Source organism: Dama dama, chromosome 16 (assembly GCF_033118175.1).
Source record: "Dama dama isolate Ldn47 chromosome 16, ASM3311817v1, whole genome shotgun sequence".
In the NCBI taxonomy this organism is placed as follows: Eukaryota; Metazoa; Chordata; class Mammalia; order Artiodactyla; family Cervidae; genus Dama; species Dama dama.
In genome coordinates this window covers 6,775,677-6,799,183 of record NC_083696.1, presented here as the reverse complement: position 1 = coordinate 6,799,183, position 23,507 = coordinate 6,775,677, and the positions used below count along the sequence as shown (strand labels likewise).

General features: G+C 42.2%; 1 protein-coding gene across 3 annotated transcripts in view; it reads right to left on the bottom strand.

The window, feature by feature from the left end:
• The window catches only part of ASTN2 (astrotactin 2), a 988,998-nt gene that overhangs the window by 145,119 nt on the left and 820,372 nt on the right, over nt 1-23,507 (bottom strand). For all 3 annotated transcript variants that reach the window (XM_061163301.1, XM_061163302.1, XM_061163303.1), the window contains 2 exons: nt 19,764-19,897; nt 18,065-18,213 (listed from right to left, as the gene is read on the bottom strand). In XM_061163301.1, the coding sequence (XP_061019284.1) occupies nt 18,065-18,213; nt 19,764-19,897 (283 nt within the window). The remainder of the gene's footprint in view (nt 1-18,064; nt 18,214-19,763; nt 19,898-23,507) is intronic.

Below are 23,507 nucleotides of genomic sequence, written 5' to 3'. Positions count from 1 at the left end.
ATGAACTTTGACCTCAGTCAAGTCACTTCTCTGAGTCTTATTCCTCATCTGTAATGGCTAAGATGTGAAGGGTGGGGAATGGACAATGGGTAGAGATTTATCTGTGATCCCTATGGTTTCTTCCAGATTTCCTATGATTCTAAAAGGACCTTGGGAATCATGGAGGGAATACTCAAGTCCCATTATTATTCTCTAATAAGCCCATCTTCATTGTTGGTTAATAACCAAATTCCCTCTCTCCAGGGTATTCCCCCCTTGCCTTCTACCATGAGAGTAGGTGAGGCCAACTCAGGGCAGGGTAACTGAGTTCTCTCTGAGGGGTTTGGGGTCAAGTGAACATAACTCCTTGATCTCATCTCTCAGAGCTCCAGGGCTCTACCCAGAATCTCTCCCTTGAGAGGCAGGACAAGATGACTCAAGGAGAGGGAATTCAATCACAGGAAGTTTATAAAGACTAGAAATGGAATTGGCGGGCCAAATCCAAGCCTGGATACTCCTAAGGGCACTTGGTAGGGACAGCAGCACTGGGCTGGGCCCAGGAGATCCTGCCTCTGTGCCGATCTGAATTCACCAGCAGACTGAGTGGAAGCCGCTTGACTTCTGTGGTTCAGCCCCTTCACCTGAATTGAGGAGACTGGCTTAACTGATCTGTAAGGGTCTTGTGAGTATGACATTTAAGGATCCTGGATGCATAATGCTCAGTGGCCTACTTCTGAACCTGCTTATGCGTCTGTGCAATTAGAATAAAGGCAGTAACTTCACCATGGGGTTATCTAGAAGATTAAATGAGTTTACCATAGCATCTCAACTTTGTTCATTTTCTGTATGTTCATTATGGTTACCCATTAGGCTTCTACTACAAATCATACTGTGTGCTAGGGAAAACAAACACGTGAATTCAGTGATCAACTGGAGAGACACCCTCAAAAAGCTAGAAGTCTTGTGGGGCACAGAGTAAAAATCAAACACTGAGGTGATCTGAATAAGACATTTCTGTTATGATTCAACACTCAGTTCAAACCCCCTGTCTATGTCATGCCAAGAAGTAGGTGAAAATATTTCAAGAAATGGTGAATACAAAACTCTCAAGGGATGACGTCCTCTGTCCCTGGTCTAAGTTAGAGACGGCACATTCAGATATCTACAGGGGCAAAGCACATAACACGTTAAAGTAGTAGACTGGGTGTCAGACAACCTGGAAGAAGAGGGACACGGCAAACTAGAGTATACACCCCTTCTCGCAAATGAGCAGTTGCTAATCAACTCTCCTGTCATGTGGGAAGAAGAGCCCAGGGTTAACAAAAACGATGCTTTTTCAGTAGAAAAGGAATTTTTAAAAAAAGTAAAAATATTCCTGATTTCAAGTGTTGACAACTTACTCAAACATTTTAAAAAGCCATTGGCTTGTTATCTGTAGCTTAAAGGAAATTACTTCAGATAAGAGCATTATGTATATTTTCAAAAATGGTAAGGACAAACAAAAGAAGATGCGTGATTATCGTATATTCTATACACCAGGTATCACACACACACACACATCATACATCATTCCTTGGTTGTTCACAACAAGACTGAGAAATACTGGTGTTAGTCCTGGTTTTTGTTTCCTTAATGCAGTCATATGTGGGAAATATGCTTGGGGAAACACAAGTATAGACAGATAAGATCCTGGCAGCGTGAGGAAGATTGAATACAGGGGTAAGAATAAGGACAGGGGAGCGTGGCGAGGAAGTTATCTACAGTGGTCTTGGTAGGGAAGAAAAAAAGAGAGAGAGAGTTAAGGTGTAACAGAGAATTAATTAGCTTTTTCAAGGCACATGATAATGTCTTAGAGGGAAGACCTACTTCTCTCCCAGCTCCCCATGTCAGATGGAGGGGGGATAAACCTTGCAGGTGGACCCCTTTTCTCATATTCTCTTTTCACCTTAGACCATCTCTTTGATGCCTCCTCTCAGCTCCAGGTTGGCCATCTCTGCAGGTGGGCAACAGAAGCGGAGACCTGGTCCTACTGACTGGGCCACCTAGCCCACCCCTCACTGCCACACAGAATCCTTTCTAGGGCAATGAAGTTCTGTAGGGAAAAAAAGAAGTCAGCCATTCTTTTTGCTCCCCAAATCTTGGGGCTTCTTGCCTCTGACTAGTATTACACTAGCAGTGAGAAATGGAAAGAAACATGGATTAAACTGTCAGAAGACCCACATTCGATTCTTGATCCCACTCTTCTGAGAAGTTTGCCCTCCAACTATCAACTTTACAAGCCTCATCTTCAACTCTTTCACCAGCAAATGGAGATGACAATTCCCTCTCACTTGGAAGGAATAATTTGCAGAGAAAATGAAATAATGGATTCAAGGGCCCTTCAATTCATCTTCCAATAGAGCAGCAAGGGTGATGAAACGTTCACTCCTTAGTATGCCCTAAACAGCTCACCATAATCTCACCCCTTCTACAGTCTCTTCTATTTCCACCACTCCAAATGTATCCTCCAGCATGCCACCCTTTTATACTCTAAGGTCACTGCATATGCTTCTCCTTCTACCTTGAATGTTTTCTGTCCTCATATACCTCTCAACTTGTACTTCATCTCACTGCTTCCTGCTCACACTTCAGGTCTTTATTATGCGCCTCCTATAATCCTGGCATTTTATAGGCACTGGGGTAGAGTCATGAAAAAGATGAACGTCACTCCACTTTGGAGGAGCTGGTATTCCCGAGAGAAAAGGCAAATGTTCTACTCTTCTTCCCCCTCCCCAAATCAAAATACATCCATCATAATTGTAGCTAAGTGCCACAAAGGGAATATTAAATGCTAAAAGTTTACATAATCAATGAAAGGGCCAAATATAATCTAGAAATTTAGATTAATTGCATTTAGGCTGAATGTAGCTCTGAATGTAGAAACCTAATTGGGAAAGAAAATCAGAGCAATCTATCAAGAGCAGATAGTAGGCTGGAGACGTGACCAAAAGCAGTTATTTATAACCTTAGAGGTCATGCCAATTTTCTTTTTTTCATTTAGTTATCAGAGCTATGGGAAGCTCTTAAAGGATTTACATTAGGGAAATGATATTTATAAATCTATTCATCAAATACTTATCAAGTGGTTTTGATATGCCAAGCACTGTGCTAGGCTCTGGATAGGATCTGAAGCTGTATTTTGAAGGGTGAGTCTCACTCTAGAATTGATACCTGAAAGGGATGGAATAGTGGCTAATAGGAAGACTAATTAGAAAGCGGTTGCAAAGATGATGGGTGCTTTAGACCAGCCCATGAGAATAGAAAGAAAGGAATAGATTGAAGAGATAACGTTGTATGTCCGTTACATCTCAGTAAAGCTGGGGGAAAGAATGATGATGATCAAGGCAAAACAACTCGGTTATAAGTTGAATATAGAGAAAAACTAGAGAAAAGAGCTAAATCTTGGGAATTTGCTTCAAGGAACTGACTTCATAGTGGTACCAGTTGTAGAGAGGGAATGAGCAGGTCGTCAGGAGCCCACTAGTGGGAGTTCAGTTGTGCATGTTGAGTTTGAACTGCTCGCGTTGGATATGGACAGAGAACTCAGAAGGAAGAAGTGAAAACACAAATGTAAGAGCCGTGAATATATTGGGTTTAACTATGGGAGTGGATGCGAGTCCAGAGAGAGAGAGAGTTTAAACTGAAGAAAAAAAAAAGGAGATAAAGACCAAGATCTCAGGTGCTCTAGGATTTAAAGAGCAGACAGGAGGACACAGTCTGCCAGGGAGGCTGGAGTGGAGTTCCCCAGAGGCAGGTGTAAAGACCAGGAAGGAGGGCTTGGTGTCCAAGAACAACAACAACAAAGCCACAAAGCTTTCAGAAGGGAATGTTGAATCCTGTAGAATGCTTGAAGATACAAAGGAAATCCATGGCCACAAACAAAGCTCTTGGATATAAGACATGGAGGTTACAGATGTTTGTGGAGAAAAAGGTTTCAGTAACCTTGGAGGTAGCCGAGGACAGAGTAGTGGGAGTGGAGGAATGAGTGGAAAGTGAAGAAATGAAATCAGCCACTGCAGACTCTACCTTCTAAAGTGTGTTTTTAAAGAAAAGCAGCAGGATAGTCATGATATAGCGCAAGACGTGGAATTTGTTTTAAAGAAAAACAGAAGAACACATTTAAATGACAGTAAAGAGAAGAGAGATTGGAAGGAGAGATTGGAAACTAAAGAAGGAGAGGCCGGAAATAGAGAATATAGGAGATAACTGATACGTCAAGTTTCCTAGGAAGTTAGTAGGGTACAGGAAACAGGGCAATAGAAGGATTAACTTTAGAGAGGAAAAGGGACCCTCCTGTACTGTTTCAGGAGGGGAAGAATGTGCAGAAAGAAGCATGTGGATTTAAAACAGTTAAGGAGAGAAGTTTACCTACTTCCTATACTTGTATATCTTCTCTGCAAATGAGGAGTCACAATCATTTGCTGAGAAGGGGGGTAAGGATAAGTTGCCATGAGTTGAAGGACGGTAAGACAGAAAGCAAATTGACAGAAGTCTAGCAGGATTGCCTGGTAGCATGAAGAACCAGGCTGACACTGGTGACTGATGATACACTGGTGACAAGTATCCTCAGCTGCGCACTTTCTCCAGCTGTTTGGTGTGTGTACTAGCAGAGGAGAAGATGGAGAGCTGACATGCATCCATTGTAGGTGTTCGGCCAAGCAAGGCAGCTGAAGACCAGAAAGGCAAAAGAGATCAGGAGGTGGTTGAGAACAGTGATTAAATTATGAGCCATGAGCTCTGCCATGGTGCCTCAGCCCATCTGGGCTGCTATAACAAAATATCATGATGGGTAGCTCATAAGCAATAGAAATGCATTTCTCATAGTTCTGGAAGCTGGAAAGTCCACGATCAAAACATCAACAGATTTGGGGTACACTCCTCATAAATGGCCTTCTCCTGACTGTGACTTCATGGTGCAACAGTGAGGAATTTCTCTGGGGTGTCCTTTTAAAGGACACTGATCCAATTATGAAGGCCCTGCCCTCATGACCTTATCACTGCCCAAACGCCCCGTCTCTTAATACTATCAGGGGTTAAGGTCTCAACATACAGATTTTAGGGGGACATAAACACACAGTCCATTTCACATGGATAAGGAGGTGACTTTAAAAGAAATTGAAAAAAAAAATAAAAGAAGTTGAAACCGATGGATGGAAATAGAGCAGTGATACTGAGAAATGGGAAATCAAATTGAGTTAAAAGGTGTGGTAGGAATGAGAGATCAAAAATCAGACAGGATAAAAGACAATGGTCAGAGAGTGGGACACGGGAGCTAATGATTTTTGATGGGACAGCAACGTCGCATGAGGACAACTCCAGGGTGTGGATTGCCAGCAGGAGGCTGAGGGACATGAGGGGCAAGTTCACCGGAGATGCGCAGATGAAGAAGGGAGAGACAGAGTGGCCGGGGCAGGGAACCCAGGAGGACCTGAACATCTCCCGAGTAGAGTACAGGTGGAGGAAAAAAAACTCCAACACCAGCACTGATGCTTAGAGAATCAGTGTCGGTTCAGGAAAGAAGGTAAATACTGGATGATGTTCGATTTTATCAAATTAAAGCTGGATGGATACTGGATGATAGATCCCGTTTGGATCTGGATGATATTTGATTTTATCTTTTGGGGTGGACTGCATTTTAGGGTCATAAGGCAAGATGGACTGAATCCTAAAAAAGTCTTTGACTGGGAGGTAGGCACCTGCGTATCCTAATTCTTCTCTGGCCTGGAAGGAGGTTCTAGAGAGAACAGAGGGAAAGCTACCTTTTCTTCTCTTGGTATCTATGGTGGGTGATGCGCAGCTGCTCCAAAGGTCAAGCAGGGTGACAAGTGGCAGTGGGGAGAAAAGGACACCAGAAGAGCAGTCTTTTCGGCCAGAGGGTGAGTCCTACATGGGAGCTGGTATTCTTAAGTGAGGTTTAACTGGTATGATTAACTAGTGGGCGCAGGATCTTGAACTCACTTCCTGTGTCGTCTTTACTGACACCACTAAGCTGAATTAGAATCCTCTAATCCCTGCTCTAGTATCCAACTTGTCTCATCACCGACCATGCTTAGTGTAATTTCTTGCTAAATTGTATCTATCTCCTAAAACCCAAAACCCATGTGTGCTCAGTAGTATCCATGGCGACCCCATGGATTGTAGCCCGCCAGGCTCCTCTGTCTGTGGAATTTTCCAGGCAAGAATACAGGAGCAGGTTGCCATCCCCTCCACCAGGGGATCTTCCCAACCCAGGGACTGAACTCACATCTCTTGTGTCTCCTGTACCAGCAGGTGGATTCTCTGCCCCTAGCACCACCTGGAAAGTCGCATCTATCTCCTGGTGGACATGAAAACTCCACGAGAGTGGGAATCAGGCCTGTCTTGCTCCTATTCCATGCCCACCATGCTCTGTAGCATCTGAACCATAGTAAGAGTTCCATATACAAGAATGAAACAGATGAGTGGGTTTTGTGAACCGTTTAAAAAAAAAAAAAAAAAAAAACACCCTGTGATACAGAAGGCAGGCTGGGTGGCATGCGGGAATGGAGAGAATTAAGACCCTCCAAGTACCTTTTCCCTTTGGAGGCCCTTGACTTGAGAAACCTCTCACCCCAAGAGCGGCTCGAGTGACAGAAACATTTTCTGAGGACCTGAGATCAGTTCCAGATGTTCGCAGTCATGTTGGTTTGTACCTCGCCCTGTAACACATATTTCCCTCATCCCCCTCCACTCGAGCTGGGGGAGCGGGGCCTGGGCTCCGATGACATCACCTCCCTCAAGCTGGTCCAGGGCAGCAGACGGCAGGCGGGTGAGGGCCCCTCTGGCTTCTCAGACAAAGGGTACAGCTCAGCCACGGCCTGCGCCGCTCGAGGAGCTATGAGTAATTCCTACGGTATTTCATAAACAGCTCCGATGCAGTCGCTGCATCACAGCCCTGCCGCCACCGTCCTCTTGGCTACTGGGGGCTGGGGGCCTGGTGGGCCTTTGCTGGGAGTTGATTCCCCACACATCTCACCTCCCTCACTGCTCCCCTTCGCTTGACAAGGCCAGCAATCTGAGGCCTAAGAAGGGATGCTGGGGTGGAGGGGGTGGCGAGGGAGAGAGGGTGTGTGTAGGGGTGTCCTTTCTGCTGTGGATGAGGCTGGATGGAAACAGGAGGGAGGGAAGAGAGAACGGGGTTGGGGGGATAGGGCCATCTTCTGACCATTTAGGACCTTGATCCTGACTCAGTTCTAGATGAAACCAGATGAGCAGCTTGTGCCTAAGCAGATTGAAGACGTAAAGATAGGAAAAGATAAACTGAGACATAGACAAAAGGTGACATGAAGTTAAAAAAAAAAAAAAAAAAAGACAAAAGAGCAGACAGAGACAGATGCCAAGAGGGACATAAATACAGAGAGAACAAGAAGGAAGGAAGGAGAGAGAGAGACAGAGAGAGGTTAGAGGATGGGAGACACGGAGATAAGAGGGGAGTGCTGGGAGGAGAGCCTGCTGCTGGTCAGCTGGGGAGCAGCCCATCCGGCTACCAGAGGCCAGCACAGAACAGGGCACGGACCAGCTCCAGATGCTGCTGCCTTTCATGAAGAGGTGTGGGGGGTGGTGGAGAGGGCCTGCTGCCTGGTTGGGGTATAGACCAACAGAGCCAGGTGGCCTTCCAGCCCTGAACCAAAAACCCAAAGCTGGAAGCTGGGACTCTGGCAGTCAGAGAGAGATGTCTCTGGTTTTTAAAAGTTTAAAGAAATATTTCAGGAGATGACCATAGACAATGCAGGGGAGTGTGGATGGGGGAGGTTATGACATTGGCTGAGACCCTTCTCCTTCTTGTCTTTCCCTTTCTGACCCTTACAGTGAGGGGTGGGACTCACTGCCTATGGTCCTGCCACTCTAAAGTCTGGGGATTCTCAGAACTGCCTTGTAGGACAAAGAAGCAATGTGTCTGAAGGGCTATGTTTTCTATTAGGTCAGAGCCCCCCCCCCCCCCACCCCGAGGCCATCAAGTTGTACAAATACTCCATCCTGCCCATAAACACAGACACCTTAGGTTCTCTAATTTCTATCAGCTTCTTGGTTTATTGTCAACAACAGCAATGCCCACCAGAGGTAAAATCACTGGTGGAAAGATGTGTGGCCTTGGCAGGGAGAGAAGGTATAGAAACCAGGGTCCTGTTCTAGCACTAACTCCTGTATGTAACCTCTGGACGAGCCCCGCCATCCCACCTTCCTCAGCCTTTTCCTCTGGAGATCAAACATGGGGTTTGGATTCATTAAATCTTCCTGTGCCTCAGCCCGCTTCCTTATTCCAGCCCCCAGGCCCCATGCATCTACTACCCCTGCCCAAGAGGCCCAAACCTATGCCAATTGCTCTGATGAGGCCACGTGGGAGGACCAGACGTCTGTTTTTAATATTGATGACAGATTAGCGTGCAGGGAATTCAGCCACCCCCCAAAACAAGCCCCGTCTCTGCTCCAAACAACTGGAACAGGAGGCTAGTTACGCTTGGCTTTCCCGATAGAGTCCCAGGACGGACAGAGCAATGGCCTCTCTGAAGGAGAGAAAGCGGCTCCAAACCCAGGGGTGGGGGGCGGGAGAGGGAGACGGGGAGGGAGAGTGAGCATTTCAACAGCTAGTTCAAAAGGGTGTTGAACAGATGGCAGTCAGAAAGAATGTGTGTGCGCCTGTGTGTGTGAGTGAGAGAAAGAGAAAGAATGTGTGTATGCATGTATATCTGTGCACACGCATGCATGAGCTTGTGAATAAACAATTACAGCACCGGACTCAGCTGCCAGCAAAAATCCAGAGAGATCAAAGAGAAAGCCCACATTTCCTTATTCTGGCCTCACCTGGCCAAATGTGTGAGTAATCCTAATGCGCTAACAAAACACGTCTTAAGCCTTACTTTATTGTTTATTTTCTTCCTAACACTGAAGTTTCCTTTTTTCTTTTTCTTTTTTTTTAAATGCAAGGAAATTACAAGCAGCTACAGTTTATTAGTACTTACCATGTTCCAAGAACTGTGCTACATTTGACCCTCAAAGTAGCTAGTAGCTATCCCATTCCACAGACAGGGAACCTGAGACTCAGAAAGGATGTTGACTGGCTCTTGATTTCTCAATGAGAAGTGATGGAAACTGAAAGCAGAAGCTAGGTTTTCAAAAAATAAAGAAGCCCAGCTCCTTAATCAGGCTTGCATTTTCTAAGATAAAGCTCAATAAAGAGACTGAAGTTGTTAAAATTGGTCCAAGTTCACCTTTGAGATTGTTGAGATATAGAAAAAGTGGCATGGAGGTAAGTAGATAAGATTCCTGCTTCTAATATCCACTGCCAATCATCTTTGGCATCAATTAATCATGGCACATTTTAGGACTATGATGTACTCAGCTAGTCTCTGGGACTTCATAAGACCACACAGCACTCAAGGAAATAACATCAGAATTGAAAACTTAAGACATGTATACACCTACCCATATACAATTTAATTTAGTGAACATTAAACATCTATGTATGTCAGGTATTGTGGAAGGATATCAAATTACAAAGACATAAGAGTCATTATCTTGCTTCTTTAAAGACAATTGTCCCTGAAAAATTCAAGAACTGGATGGTGGAGAGAATTAAGGGCAAGTAGCACAAGAAAGAATTAGAAGAACCTGAAAAGATGGTGGCAGATATGCCATTATCTTCAAACTTATGAAGGGTAGCAGGAAGAAGAAGGGGTAATATCTGTAGAGTGCTCCCAGATCATGTAACGAAAAAGTTTATCAAAGGAAAAAAAAGATAAAAAATAACTCCTAGGTAAGAACACTGGTTCCTAAACAATCAGAAGAAAGAAAGATTTCCATTTCTGGACTAGATGGTGACATAGAGGCTAGATTTATTTACCCTACTGCCTGAAATATTAACTTTTTTTTAAAGAAAAGAACTTGAGTTTTAAAACTGAAAATCTGGCATCAGAGGTCAGAGATATTGAAATATGGAAAACAAATTCTGTGAGCCCTAAAACTTCCCCAGATTCCTGCCTTTAGAGAGCTTCTAGGTCACAGCAAGGAGATGCCTGGTAGACTCCCTAAATTAAGACGGAATTCTTAGTCTGGGAAGACCAAAATATAGAGAGCTTATAGAGTAGAATAATGGAAAGGAGAGAGTTGTACAGAAAGAAAATTTAAGAGATCTCTCAATACTCATCAGAGTACTGGTTGATGGATGTGTGTGAGGAGCCTACGAAACCAAGAGGGTTAGACAGAACAACGCCCATTGCTCACAGAGGGGCCAGAATAGCGCTTATTCCTCCCAGTCACACTGGAAAATTCCACAGTCCATGGGTCCCTGTGTAGAAGACATAGAAGTGTCTTGCCTCGGTAGTAGGGCATAACCAGCCCTAGACTAAACACTGCTCTGGTTCCATCTAACCAATCTTAAGGACAAGACCAAAAAGAATCAAACTATTTCCAAGTAACTTAACTATGTCTCAGAATAGAATTAAAAAATATTTATAGGAATACAAAAATATCCAGCACCAAACAAGGCAAATATCACAATGCCTGGCATTCAACCAAAAATTACCTGGCATGCAAAGAAAAAGGGAATTCGACACATAATAAGGAGATAAATCAGTCTATTTAAACTGACCCAGAACTTACACAGATGTTAAAATTATAAAACAAGTATATCAATGTATGACAAAACCCACTGGGAAAAAAAAAAATAATAATAATAATAATAAAAAAAGAAAAAAAAAAACTTAAATCAATTTAGAAATTAAAAAAAAAAATAAATAAATAAATAAAACAAGAACATCAAAGCCATTATTATAACTCTATTCCACAAACCAAAAAGGTTAAGAAATAGATATACTAGTCAGATCAAAACTGAACTTCCTAAGATGAAAATTACAATGTTTGAGTTTAAAAAAAAAAAAAAAAATCACCACATAGATTAACAGTAGATTAGATTTTGCAGGAAACACTAAAGACAGAGCACTAAAAACTACCCAAAATTAAACAAACAAAAAATAAATAATTTTTAAAAATGAAAAGAGCATCAGTGAGATAAACAACATTTTCAAGTGACTAAATACACTCGTTATTAGAGTCACTGAAGGAGAAAAAAGATGGAGAGACAGGAAAAATAATGGCCCCCAACTTTCCAGATGGGATAACACTTTAAACCCATAGATCTAAGAAGCTTAATAAAACTCAAACATAATAAATAATAAATTGCTCAAAGCCAATAGTAAAGAAAAAAACCTTAGAAGCAGCCAGGGGGAGGGGAGTATGTTTATATAGCAGACCAAAAATAGAAATAAGAGAGATTTCTCAATACAGATAACTTAAGCTAGATATAGGAGCAACATCTTTAAATTACAAAAAGAAAAGTATGTCAGTCTAGAATACTATATCCAGCAGTAACAGCTTAAAAATAAAAAAGCACAATGAATTCATCATTAACAGAGCTGAAATATAAAAATAATAAAAGATATCTTTCAGGCAGAAAGACAATGAAATCAGATGAAAATGTGGATGTATGTGAAAGAATGAAGAGCATCAAAAAAGTAAGTACATGAGTAAACACATAAAACTAATTTTATTAATTAAATATATTTAAAGGGTAATTTACTCTTTAAGGAAAGTAGCAATGAATTATGAATCATCTTTATATGAGTAAAATGTACGACAATACAAGATAAAGACTTGGAGGAGAGAAATAAAAGTACACTATATAAGGTTCCTCTACTGTATATGAAGTGCTGTAATAGCACCTGAGGGCACATTGTGATATATTAAATATGAATGTATGTAACATAATCACTAATAAAAGAAAAGAGAGTTATAACTATAATAAGTCAACAAAAGAAACAAAATGGAATCAATTAAAGAAGATAGAAGGGATGGAAAAAGATATTCCATGCAAATGGAAATAAAAAAAGAGCTGGAGTAGTGGAACACATATCAGACAAAAATAAAGACTGTTACAAGAGACAAGGAAGGCCACTACCTAATGATCAAGGGATCAACCCAAGGAGATATAATAGTTGTTAATATTTATGCACCCAACACAGAAGAACCTCAATACATGTGGCAAATGCTAACAGCCATAAAAACGAAAACTGACATTAACGCAATAATAGTGCGGGACTTCAACACTCCATTTTCTCCAATGGACAGATACACAAATAATTAATAAGGGAACACAAGACTTAAATGACACATTAGGCCAGATAGATTTAATTGATATCTATGGGACATTCCATCCAAAAGCAGCAGAATACACTTTCTATTCAAGAGAACATGGAACATTCTCCAAGACAGATCACATCTTGGGTCATGAATCAAGCTTTGGTAAACCTAAGACAACTGAAATTGTATCAAGTATCTTTTTTTTGGCCACAGCACTATGAGATTAGAAATCAATTATGGGGGTAAAAAAGACAAACTGTAAAAAACATAAGCACATGGAAGCTAAGCAATATGAGACTAAATGGCCAATGAATCACTGAGGAAATCAAAGAGGAAATCAGAAACACCCAGAAACAAATGACAGTGAAAACGTGACGGCTCAAAACCTATGCAATGCAGCAAAAGTAGTTCTAAGAGGGAGGTTTTATAGCAATACAATCCCACCTTAAGAACAAGAAATATCTCAAAGAAACAACATAACATTATACCTAAAGCAATTACAGAAAGAACATCAGCAGCAACAGACGGAAAAAATAAGTTAGAAATCATAAAGATAAAAGCAGAATGAAATGAAACAGAAATGAAGAAAACAATAGCAAAGATCAATGAAACTAAAAGCTCTTTGAGAAAATAAGCAAAATTGATAAACCTTTAGCCAAATTCATCAAGAAAAAAAGGGAGAAGACTCAATTCAATAAAATTAGAAATGAAAGAGAAGTTACAACTGACACCATAGAAATGCAAGAACCATAAGACACTACTACAAGCAATTATATGCCAAAAAACTGAGCAACCTGGAAGAAATGGACGAATTCTTAGAAAGGAACAACCTTCCAAGACTGAGGCAGGAAAAAATATAAAATATGAAGTAATTAAATTCACAAGTAATGAAATTAAAGCTATGATTAAAAGTCTTCCAGTAAACAAAAGTCCAGGACCAGATGGTTTCAAACACAAATTCTACCAAACATAACTGATTAATAAAAACCATATGATCATCTCAATAGATGGGGAAAAAAAAGCTTTTGACAAAATTCAACACCCATTTATGATAAAAACTCTCCAGAAAGTGGGCATAGAGGGAATCTACCTCAGCATAATAAAGGCCATATAGGACAAATCCACAAAAAACATAATTCTCAATGGTGAAAAACTGAAAGCATCTCCTCTAATATCAAGAATAAGATAAGGATGTTCAGTCTTGCTATTTTTATTCAACATTGTTTTGGAATTCCTAGCCAGGCCAAACAGAGAAGAAAAGAAATGAGTAAAATCTAAATTTGAAAAGAAGAAGTAAAATGGTCACTGCCTGCAGATGACATGATACTATACATAGAAAATCCTAAAGATGTCACCAGAAAACTACTAGAGCTAATCAATGAATATTGTAAAGTAGCAGGATACAAAATTAATACACAGACATCTCTTACATCCCTATGCACTAACAAAGAAATATAAGAAAGAGTAATTTAAAAAAAGAGTAATTAAGGAAACAGTCCCATTTCCACTGCAACAAAAAGAATAAAATACCTAGGAATAAACCTGCTTACAGAGGCAAAAGACCTATACTCAGAAAACTATAAGATACTGATGAAAGAAATTAAAGACAACACAGATGGAGATATACCACAGAAGAATCAATACTGTGAAAATGACTATAATACTACTCAAAACAATCTACAGATTCTACAATCTACAGGAATCTACAATCCCTGTCAAGTTACCAAAGGCATTTTTCACAGAATTAGAACATTTTTTTTTTCAACATTTGTATGGAAACACAAAAGACCCCAAATAACCAAAGCAATCTTCAGGAAAAAAAAAAATGGAGCTGAAGGAACCATGCTCCCTGAGTTCAAACTACACAAAAAACTTACTGCAATCAAGACAGTATGACTCTGGCATAAAAACAAAAATGTGACTCGATGGAGGATAGAAAACACAGAGAGAAACTCATGCATTGATGTTCACCTAATCTATTATACGACAAAGGAGGAAGGGATACAGACAACCATATCATAGTAATAAAGGGATCAATTCATCAAGAGGATATAAAAATTCTAAATGTTTATTCAGTGAATAAGAGCTTAAAAATGCATAAAGTAAAAACTGATAGAACTATAAGGATAAATACACAGATATATCCACAATCATCATCAGAGGTTTCAATACTACACTTTCAAGTACTGAACAGTAAGAAGACAGAAAATCAGAAAGAATTCAGAAGACTTGAAAATCACAATCAACAAATTTGATCTAACAGGTATTCACAGAAAAACTCATCAATAAATAGAAGGGTAGGCATGATTTTAACCTGGACACTGAAAACAATGATAGACCAAATTTGATGCCATAAAATCAGTCTCAATCAATTTTAAATGATCCAGCAATTCCACTCCTGGGCATCGATTCAGAGAAAACCATAATTCAGAAAGATACACACACTTCAATATTCATTGCCATAGTATTTACAATAGCCATGACATGGAAGCAATCTACATGTCCATCAACTGAGAAATGGATTAAAAAAAGAGAGAGAGAGATACATATATACAATGGAAGATTACTAAGGCATTAAAAATGAAATGATGTATTTGCAGCAACATGAAGGGACCTGGAGATTATCACACTGAGTGAAGTCAGAGAAAGATAAATATTATATGATACCATTTACATGTGGAATCGAAGCAAAAAACAATACAAATGAACTTACTAACAAAACAGAAATAGAGAACGAACTTATGGCTATCGGGGGGAAGGATCAGGGTGAGGAAAAGATCAGGAATTTGGAGCTGACATGTACACGCTGCTATATTTAAAACAGATAATCAACAAGGACCTAGTGCATAACACAGGGAACTCTGCCCAGTATTTTATACTAACCTAAATGGGAAAAGAATTTGAAAATATGTATAACTGAATCGCTTTGCTGTACACCTAAGACACGACTTGTTAATCAACTCTACTCCACTATAAAATAACATTAAAGATTAAAGTCATAAAAAGTGTATACTCTGATATAGTAGAATCAAATTAAAATTCGATGAGAAAGATATCTTAAAAATCTCCAAATATTTCGAAATTAAGTAATATGCATCTAAAGAATCCATGGGTCAATAAAGAAAACAAAAGGGAAATTAGAATGTCTTACAAGAAAAATCTCAAATCAACAACTTCAGCTACCAAGTTAAAAATTAACAACAACAACAAAAAAAACCAGGAGCAAACAAAATCCAAAATAATCAAAAGGAAAACAACAACAATAACAAAGATCAGAGTAGAAATCAATGAAATGGAAAATAACAGTGAAAATAGGTGAAATTAAAGCTGATTCTTTAAGAAGATAGGGATTCCCAGGTGCTCTGTGGTAAAGAATCTGCCTGATAATGCAGGAGACATAGGAGACAGGCTTGATTCCTGGGTTGGGAAGGTCCCCTGGAGGGGGAAATGGCAACCCACTCCCATATTCTTCCCTGAAAAATCCCCTGGACAGTGGAGCCTGGTAGGCTACAGTCCAAAGGGTCGCAAAGAGTTGGACGTGAATGAGCACGAGCATGCACTTAGAGAAGATAAATAAATTATATAACACTCTTTCCAGATCAGAAAAAAAGAGAGAGAGAAATGAAAGAAATTGCCAATATCAAGAATAAGAGATTGACATCACTGTAAATTCCATAAATACTAAAAATAACAACAGAATATCACTAACAAGTTTTTTCCCAGTAAAGTTTATAACTTACATGGCATAGATAAATCCTTTAAAATACACAAGGTACCAAAAATCAGTTAAGAAGAAATACATAGCCTGAATAGCCCTGTATCTATCAGAGAATTAAATTAGTAACTTAAACCAAGAAAAGTTCCAAGTTCCGATTATTTCACTTGTGGATTCTACCAAACAATTTTTAAAAATATACCACCCAAACTCTGAATCTACCCAAACTCTTTGAGAAAATGAAAAAGAAGAGTCTAGCAATTTATTTTGAGAGTCCAGAGTTATACTGACAGCAACACAGACACAAAGCTTTACAAGAAAACTACTGATTAAAACCCCTCACAAACAAGGATACAAAAATCTAAACAAAATTTTAACACAACAAGGACAACAATATATAAAAAAGAGTGTATCATGACCACGTGGGATTTATTCCAGGAATGCAAGGCTTTTTTTTTTTTTAATTGTTTGAAGATGTATCAATATAATTTACCATATTAACAAACTAAGAAACATAAACTGTGACACACACAATTCAACATTCATTTTCTAATTAAAGCAAAGCAGCAAACTAGCATTCAGCTTGTGACCGACAAATATAATAAATAAAAGATACAAGCATTGTGTTCTGAGTAAGACAGACCAGCTCTGGGACTTCAGGAAGGTCACAGACCCCTCTGGGATTCATGACTTGATCTATAAAAAAAGACTTGGTAATTGTTCAGTGACTACTATCAGCAAAACAGTGACCTAAGAATTTTTAACACTTGCCTCTCTCCCCCTACCCCCAGTACCCCCATCATCCCTCTAACCACCTCCACCGAAAAATGATTTGAACCCATCTGAATCACAGCACTGTGGGGACAACTTGAACCGAAATATCAACTTGAATAATTGTCCATGCACAGAAATAGATCCACAAGAATTAAGGTTTCTAGGTAAATAGAGATTGTAGCTCCCAGGTGAAGCACAAAAGTAACCAAAAAAAAAAAAAAACGCTTTGAGGAGGGTCAGAAAGATAGATTCATGTTACTCCTATAACCTCTTCCCCAGGCCTGAGCAGCCCAGGGCAGAGAGAGAACCATCCCTACGGAAGGAAAGAGAAAGCCGAGACCTACTCCACCTACACTCCAGAGTCAGCGCGCTGCAGGCGGCTCCCAGCAGATGTCTGTGTGGATCCAGGCCTCTGGCTCAACCCAGCAAGTGCTGGGGCCAGGGCCCCTGCAGCTTCTGTAGCACCAGGCTCCCTGTGGGCCCCCCTGAACCCAGGCCCCCATCCCACCTAGGCACCTGAAAGCTCCAAAGGCCCCCAAGGGATCTACCCTTGAACCCAGGTTTCCATCTGGACCCAACATGAGGTCAGCTAGCACCAACTCCAGATTTTGACCCACCCCAGAACCAGGCTGGCTCCCACAGTCCCAGGCCCCGGATACTCACTGGCACCGGGCCTGCCCTCACGGCCCAGCCTCAATTCCAGCTCCTACAGACCCAGGCTCCCCGCCTGCCCTAAGCCAGACCAGCCCTGCAGACCCACCTTCAGGATGAAGCAGCCTCTTGTACACTCTTTAAGAATACTCAAAGCACTCAGGCCTAGAGGAGGAAATGGCCACCCACTCCAGTCTTCTTGCCTGGAGAATCCCATGGACAGAAGGGTCACAAAGAGTCAGACTAAGCGACTGGTCACAAAGCGCTCATGAGCCACTTTTCCCATCTTCTTCTGCAGGTCTGGATGATTTCCATATCCTCTTTCCCAACACGAAAGACAACTATCTCAGCATATCACAGCAGAAACGGGAAACTCTTGAATGACTTTATCTCAGTCCCAGAGTTAATATATTTACAGATCAAGGTCTTCAAAAAGGTAACCTGTAGACCTTTCCAAGTAGAAAAGGTCAAAGCCTTGTTTGAATTAACTAACACTTTAGTATATGACTTTGAGGATCCAACTTAGAGACTCAAAAATGCTTTCCAAGTACACATTGCTACCTTCGCCTGCTGAAAATCACACCGAAACCCACACAGGTGGGGGCAGGAGGTCACAGACACCAAACAATGACACCTCCTGATGTCTTCTCAGTTCAAAAAACACCAAGTCTGCAGAGGTATTTAGATAATCCCAGCTGCCCTCCTCTGTCACACCATCTCAACAAAAGAGGAAGCCTTGGGCTTTCTACTTACCCGTGTAGAGGTCTGTATCTGTGTACTCATCCACTTTCTTGTGCTGCAGAATATAGTCAGAGACCTTGGTCCCAATAGCTGGCTGAACGTCCACCCACTCCAAGGAGACCACGGTGCTAGAGGGCTCTACTGTTGGGGAGAGCCGCAGCCTGTGGGGGTGACAGGGAAAGTGGAGTTTTTTTGCCAGCCCCCAGTATTGTCTGGGCCCCAAGGAAGTGTGCATGTGTCAAAATTAAAAGTATGGGTTTCAGTCTGGTTTCAAACTCTGATTCATCCCACCAGTAACCCTTTACATATACTTAGGCAACTAATTTCACCTCTTTCAGCCTCTGTCTCCTTGTTTTTAATGGGGATAAGAAGAGCTACCCTTCAGGATCGATGTGGAACCCAGTAAAATAATCCAAGCGCACAGTACGTGCTCACAGAAAATCGATTAGCTTGCCATTTGTTTAAACTATTTCTCCATGATGCTTCGTTGTCAATTAAATTGGCAGTGCCTTCAGACACAGTACCTTCCAGCCTCCCTGCCATTCTCTTCAGTCCCCCAGTATAACAGTCAATGTTTCAATATCCTTAAATCAATAATCCCTCACGGAGGGCAGGAATCCTTTTATAAAGCAAGAAATAACAGAATGCTCGAAGGTGAGAACGGGGAGGATGCCTTTGAGAGAAGGAAGTGCAATCCCTTCGTTTCACAGAAGGTAAAAGCAAGGCCCAGAAAAGAGCATGGTCTGCACAGTCACACAGCAAGCTGGGGACAGGAACACGACGGTGACTTTGTGTGTCCCCCAGCCCGGCTTCCTTCTCTCTCTCCACCATAGCTGCCAACTCTTCAATGACTGTCTCACAAGGGATCCTCAATATTGGTTCCTGCCCGCATTTCCTCTGCTCCCCACTCCACCCTCCTTCTTAAGCTTACTCCCTTAATCAAGATGACCTTCCTCTACTTCCTCAAACGGTGAATTTCCGGGGTCAGGGCTTTCCCATGGGCTCTGTCTTTTTCCTGAACCATGTCTGTTGCCATTGGCTGCCTGACAAGTCTGACTCCAATTCAGGTCCTCTCAGAGAGGCTTCCAGACTATCTCCCTCTTTTCCAACTACAGCCTCCCCATGTTGTTCTCTCCATTAGCACCTCTTTTCTCTTTCTTGCATGTTTTCATTATTTAAACGTTTAAATGGTATGTTGTTTCTGTTTTTGCTTTGCCATCTGTCCCCTTCCCTGAAGGGTCAACCCCCTAAGTGCACACACTGCCTGTCTTGCTCATGAATGAACTCTCCAGTGTCTGACACACAGCAGGGGTTCAGAGCTTATTTGTTGAACGAATGAATACTAGAAAGCTCCTTAGAAAAGGTCCTACCCTTTCTCTCTCTCAGTAGCCCAAGTGGTCAACACAGGACCTGACAAAACAGTAGTCGGTATCCAGCAAATTTTGCCGAATGGATGAATTCAAAGAAGTAATGATGGATGGCTTGGCGCTATTAAAATAGCACATGCTGCAGTGTAAGCGTCTACCCCTGAGCCGCGATTTTGTTCTGCCAAAGCGCCATGCTCTTGAAAGGAGGAAGCAGGCCCCCGGAGACTTCGGGCCTCTGGTGAAGCACCCTGGGAGGAGAAGCAAGCCGTGGCCGGGGCTGGCAGGACAGGCGTGTGAGCTCATGGAAAGGGGTGGCCCGAGGGAGAGGGACCATACATACGTACACCGGCTGCGGGAGGGGGCTGCAGTTGGGGAGCCCACTGGCGTCGAAGGCGCTGAGGTCACACCTGCACCAGTCGTCGATCACATCCCCTTTCCCCGAGCACCAGTAAGAGCTCATCAGCGCACTCTTGAAGGCCTGGAACAAAGGAGAACAAAAGAGAGGATGATGACAATGGTGGGGAGTAGAGAGTCAAAGTCCCAGAAGCCACGACGGTAGCTGGCCCAAGCTTCAGAACAGTCCTCCTGGGCACAGGGCACCATCTCCTGCCTAAGTCCCTAGCATTCTACCACCAGGTTCTTCTATCTTGCGTCATTCCCTACCCAGTAGCCAGAATGATCATTGAGGAAGAACAGTAATAGCATCCCTTGAGATCCTCCCCTGGGCCTGACACTCAACCTATGTTGACTTATTTTACCTTCACTAGCCCACACAATAGCTATAATTAAAAAAATAACTATTATTATTTCCCGTTCTACCAGCTGGAAAACTGAGACACACAGAAGGTAAGTCATTTGTCTGCTGCTGCTGCTAAGTCGCTTTAGTCATGTCCGACTCTGTGCGACCCCATAGATGGCAGCCCACCAGGCTCCCCCATCCCTGGGATTCTCCAGGCAAGAACACTGGAGTGGGTTGCCATTTCCTCCTCCAGTGCATGAAAGTGAAAAGTGAAAGTGAAGTCGCTCAGTCGTGTCTGACTCTTAGCGACCCCACGGACTGCAGCCCACCAGGCTCCTCCGTCCAGGGGATTTTCCAGGCAAGAGGACTGGAGTGGGGTGCCACTGCCTTGTCATTTGTCTGAGGTTCTGGTAACTGATGGGGGCTCTTAACTGATGGAAATGGGATCTGATCCAAGGCAGTCTGGCTCCAAACCCTGCCCTCTTTAACACCTCAGCACACTGCTTGTTGTAGGAGTCTGACCACCTCACCATGCTACTTATAAACCTTCAGAGACTCCCCAGAGCCCTCAGGATAAACTCTAAATCCCTTACTCGAGCTCCTGACCACCTCCATAGTTTCATCTCTCACCACTCCTCTGATTTTCCTTTGCATGCTACCATCCACACTCATGCAACCATTACCATGTCCATCAACACTGAATTCCTGTCTAGGAAAAGTGTGCCCTAAATCAGGAGATAGCAAAGCATTTCTGCAAAGGACCAAACAGTAAGTATTTCTGGCTTTATGGCCAGTCTCTGCCACAATTACTTAACTCTGCCTTTGTAGCATGAAAGCAACATAGATGATACTTTAAATGAATGGGCATGTTTGAGTTCCAATAAAACTTTATTTACAAAGACAGCTGACAGGATTGATTCATTCTGAAGATCACTGTTTGCTGACCCTTGCTCTAAATGGTGATCAATGTTCTATTTAATTGCAATGTGCTTCATTGTCTCTTGCTCTTTTTTAAAAAAACACACCCTGTCCTCTCTACTGGAATACTCTCAACCCCACCACCATCTTGGAAACCAATTTGCTCTTTTGTTTTCAGATGGACCCTTCTTTCCTAAGGGAACCCCACCTTGACTTTAAGCTTGTAAGCAGGTTTCTCTTCCAGACACCACAGCATGCTACATCACAGCTAGCCAACACATCCGTTTGCCTGTCTCACCCAACAGACTCTGATCTCACAAAGAACACAGGCCACGCCTTATCCACATGAGTCTTCTCATGAGACTGAGAACACTTATTCGGTCAAGATTTACTGAATAAATAAACGGACACTGAAAAACCGATCGTAACGCTTAGGCTCAGACGTGCTTCCTGCTTTGCGTGTGTGCTCAGATACTAAGTTCTGTCCAACTCTTTGAGACCCCGTGGCCTGTGGCCTGTCAGGCTCCTCCATCCATGGGATTTCCCAGGCAAGAATATTGGAGTGGGTTGCCATTTCCTTCTCCAGGGGATCTTCCCAACCCCAGGAATGGAACCCACATTTCCTGCACGGGCAGGTGGATTCCTTACCACTGAGCCACTTGGAAAGCTCCATGCTTTCTACTTTACTCACTCCATCTATACTGCCATTTCATGGCACTGGGGATTCAGAAGGTCTGACAGCTCTTTTTCAAACTTGGGAATTCCAAAGAGTGTTGATCTTTTATTCTTTGCCAGGCAACAGGTTCCACATGCTTTCTTCTTTTTTCTTTTCTTTAATGATTTTTTACTTTCTGTGTACTTTTTAAAGCCTCACAATACCTAAAGACACTTGATCACCCAGGTGAGACTTTTTTCATCTTGCATTGTTCAAAAGACTCAAGCACAGCACATTCGTGTAAAGTGGGTGTGTCTCCTTAGCAAAGAACACAGACCTACAAGGAGAAGACGTGTATCAGAAACACTACCGTGTAAGCCTCCAACACATTCCTCTCAATGCCTCTGATGAGAAGGCTTCAATTATTCCTGCCACATGTCCTTACTCACATTCTCTCCTAAGGGATAAAGAAATGATCTAATGTCTCCCACATTAAGAATAGCCACCCAAAGAAATAAAAAAGAACTATGATACAAGCTAACATCTCTGGGGTTGCAAAGAGTCGAACACGACTAAAGTGCCTTAGCATGCATGCACAGTGTTCATGAAGCACCTAACTACACAGTGTAAGATACTTTAAGGGCATTAAACTGGAATTCTGACAATAGTCCTGAGAAACAGATTCTGTGATCTTCATTGACAGGTGAGGATGAGGAACCAGACCAGTGAAGTAATATTCCCAAGATCACACAGCAAGCAAATGATGAAAGCGGAATCCCAACCCAGACCTCTGTGACTCAGAATCTTAGGTCTTTTCTACTTAACCACTTGGGACAGTGGGATTGGTTCCAAGTAGGATTTGCCAGACTCAGTAAATAAAAACACAGGATGCCAAGTTAAACTCAAAGTTCCCAATAAACAACTTTTTAAGTATAAGAATATTCCATTCAGTGTTTGCATATAAGTTATGTGGCTCAGAGTCTGGCACACAATAACAACATTGTTCTTACTAAAATTTGATATCACTACGTTACCTAAAGTTGGCTTCCCTGGTGGTTCAGACTGAAAAGAATCTGCCTGCCAAGGCAGGAGACCCAGCTTCCATCCTTGTGTTGGAACGACCTCTTGGAGAAGTAAATGGCAACCCACTCCAGCATTCTTGTCTGAAGAATTCCATGGACAGAGGAGCCTGGCAGGCTACAGTCCATGGGGTCACAAAGAGTCTGACATGACTGAACGAGTTGACTACAAGTCAACGGATATTAGGAATAAATGTCTGTTTTCCTCCAGCACCAGAGGGGGCGCTCTCGAGAGAGCAGAAACCAGATGGGCTGGCAGGAGGTCACTCTGACTGTCAGACTTCCTCCTCCCTCCATTCGCAGTCTCCCCCTTACTTGAATTAGCATGTAAAACTGCTCACGGCTTATGATTCTGTAACATCTCCAGCTAGAGCTGAGGGCTTAATTATCATAATGGGGAAATCCAGAGCCATGGGTGAAAGTGACACAGATGGCAAGAGATTGCCTTGGACTCCAGCAAAGGGAGGGGAGAGAACATCCTGTTTTGTGTATGTGTTTTTGTTTTGGTGCGTGTGTATGCACACACACGTGTGTGTGTGTGTGTGTGCGCGCGCGCGTTTCTGTGTGGTTTTTGTAATCAATAGTCACTGGGGCTTGTGAAAAACAAAACAGGAAATCTCTCCGGACTTCGTGAGTTTCACCATCCAAGCAGCTCTTGGGAAGAAACCCTGCTTGTGGATCTCCACATCCACTGGCT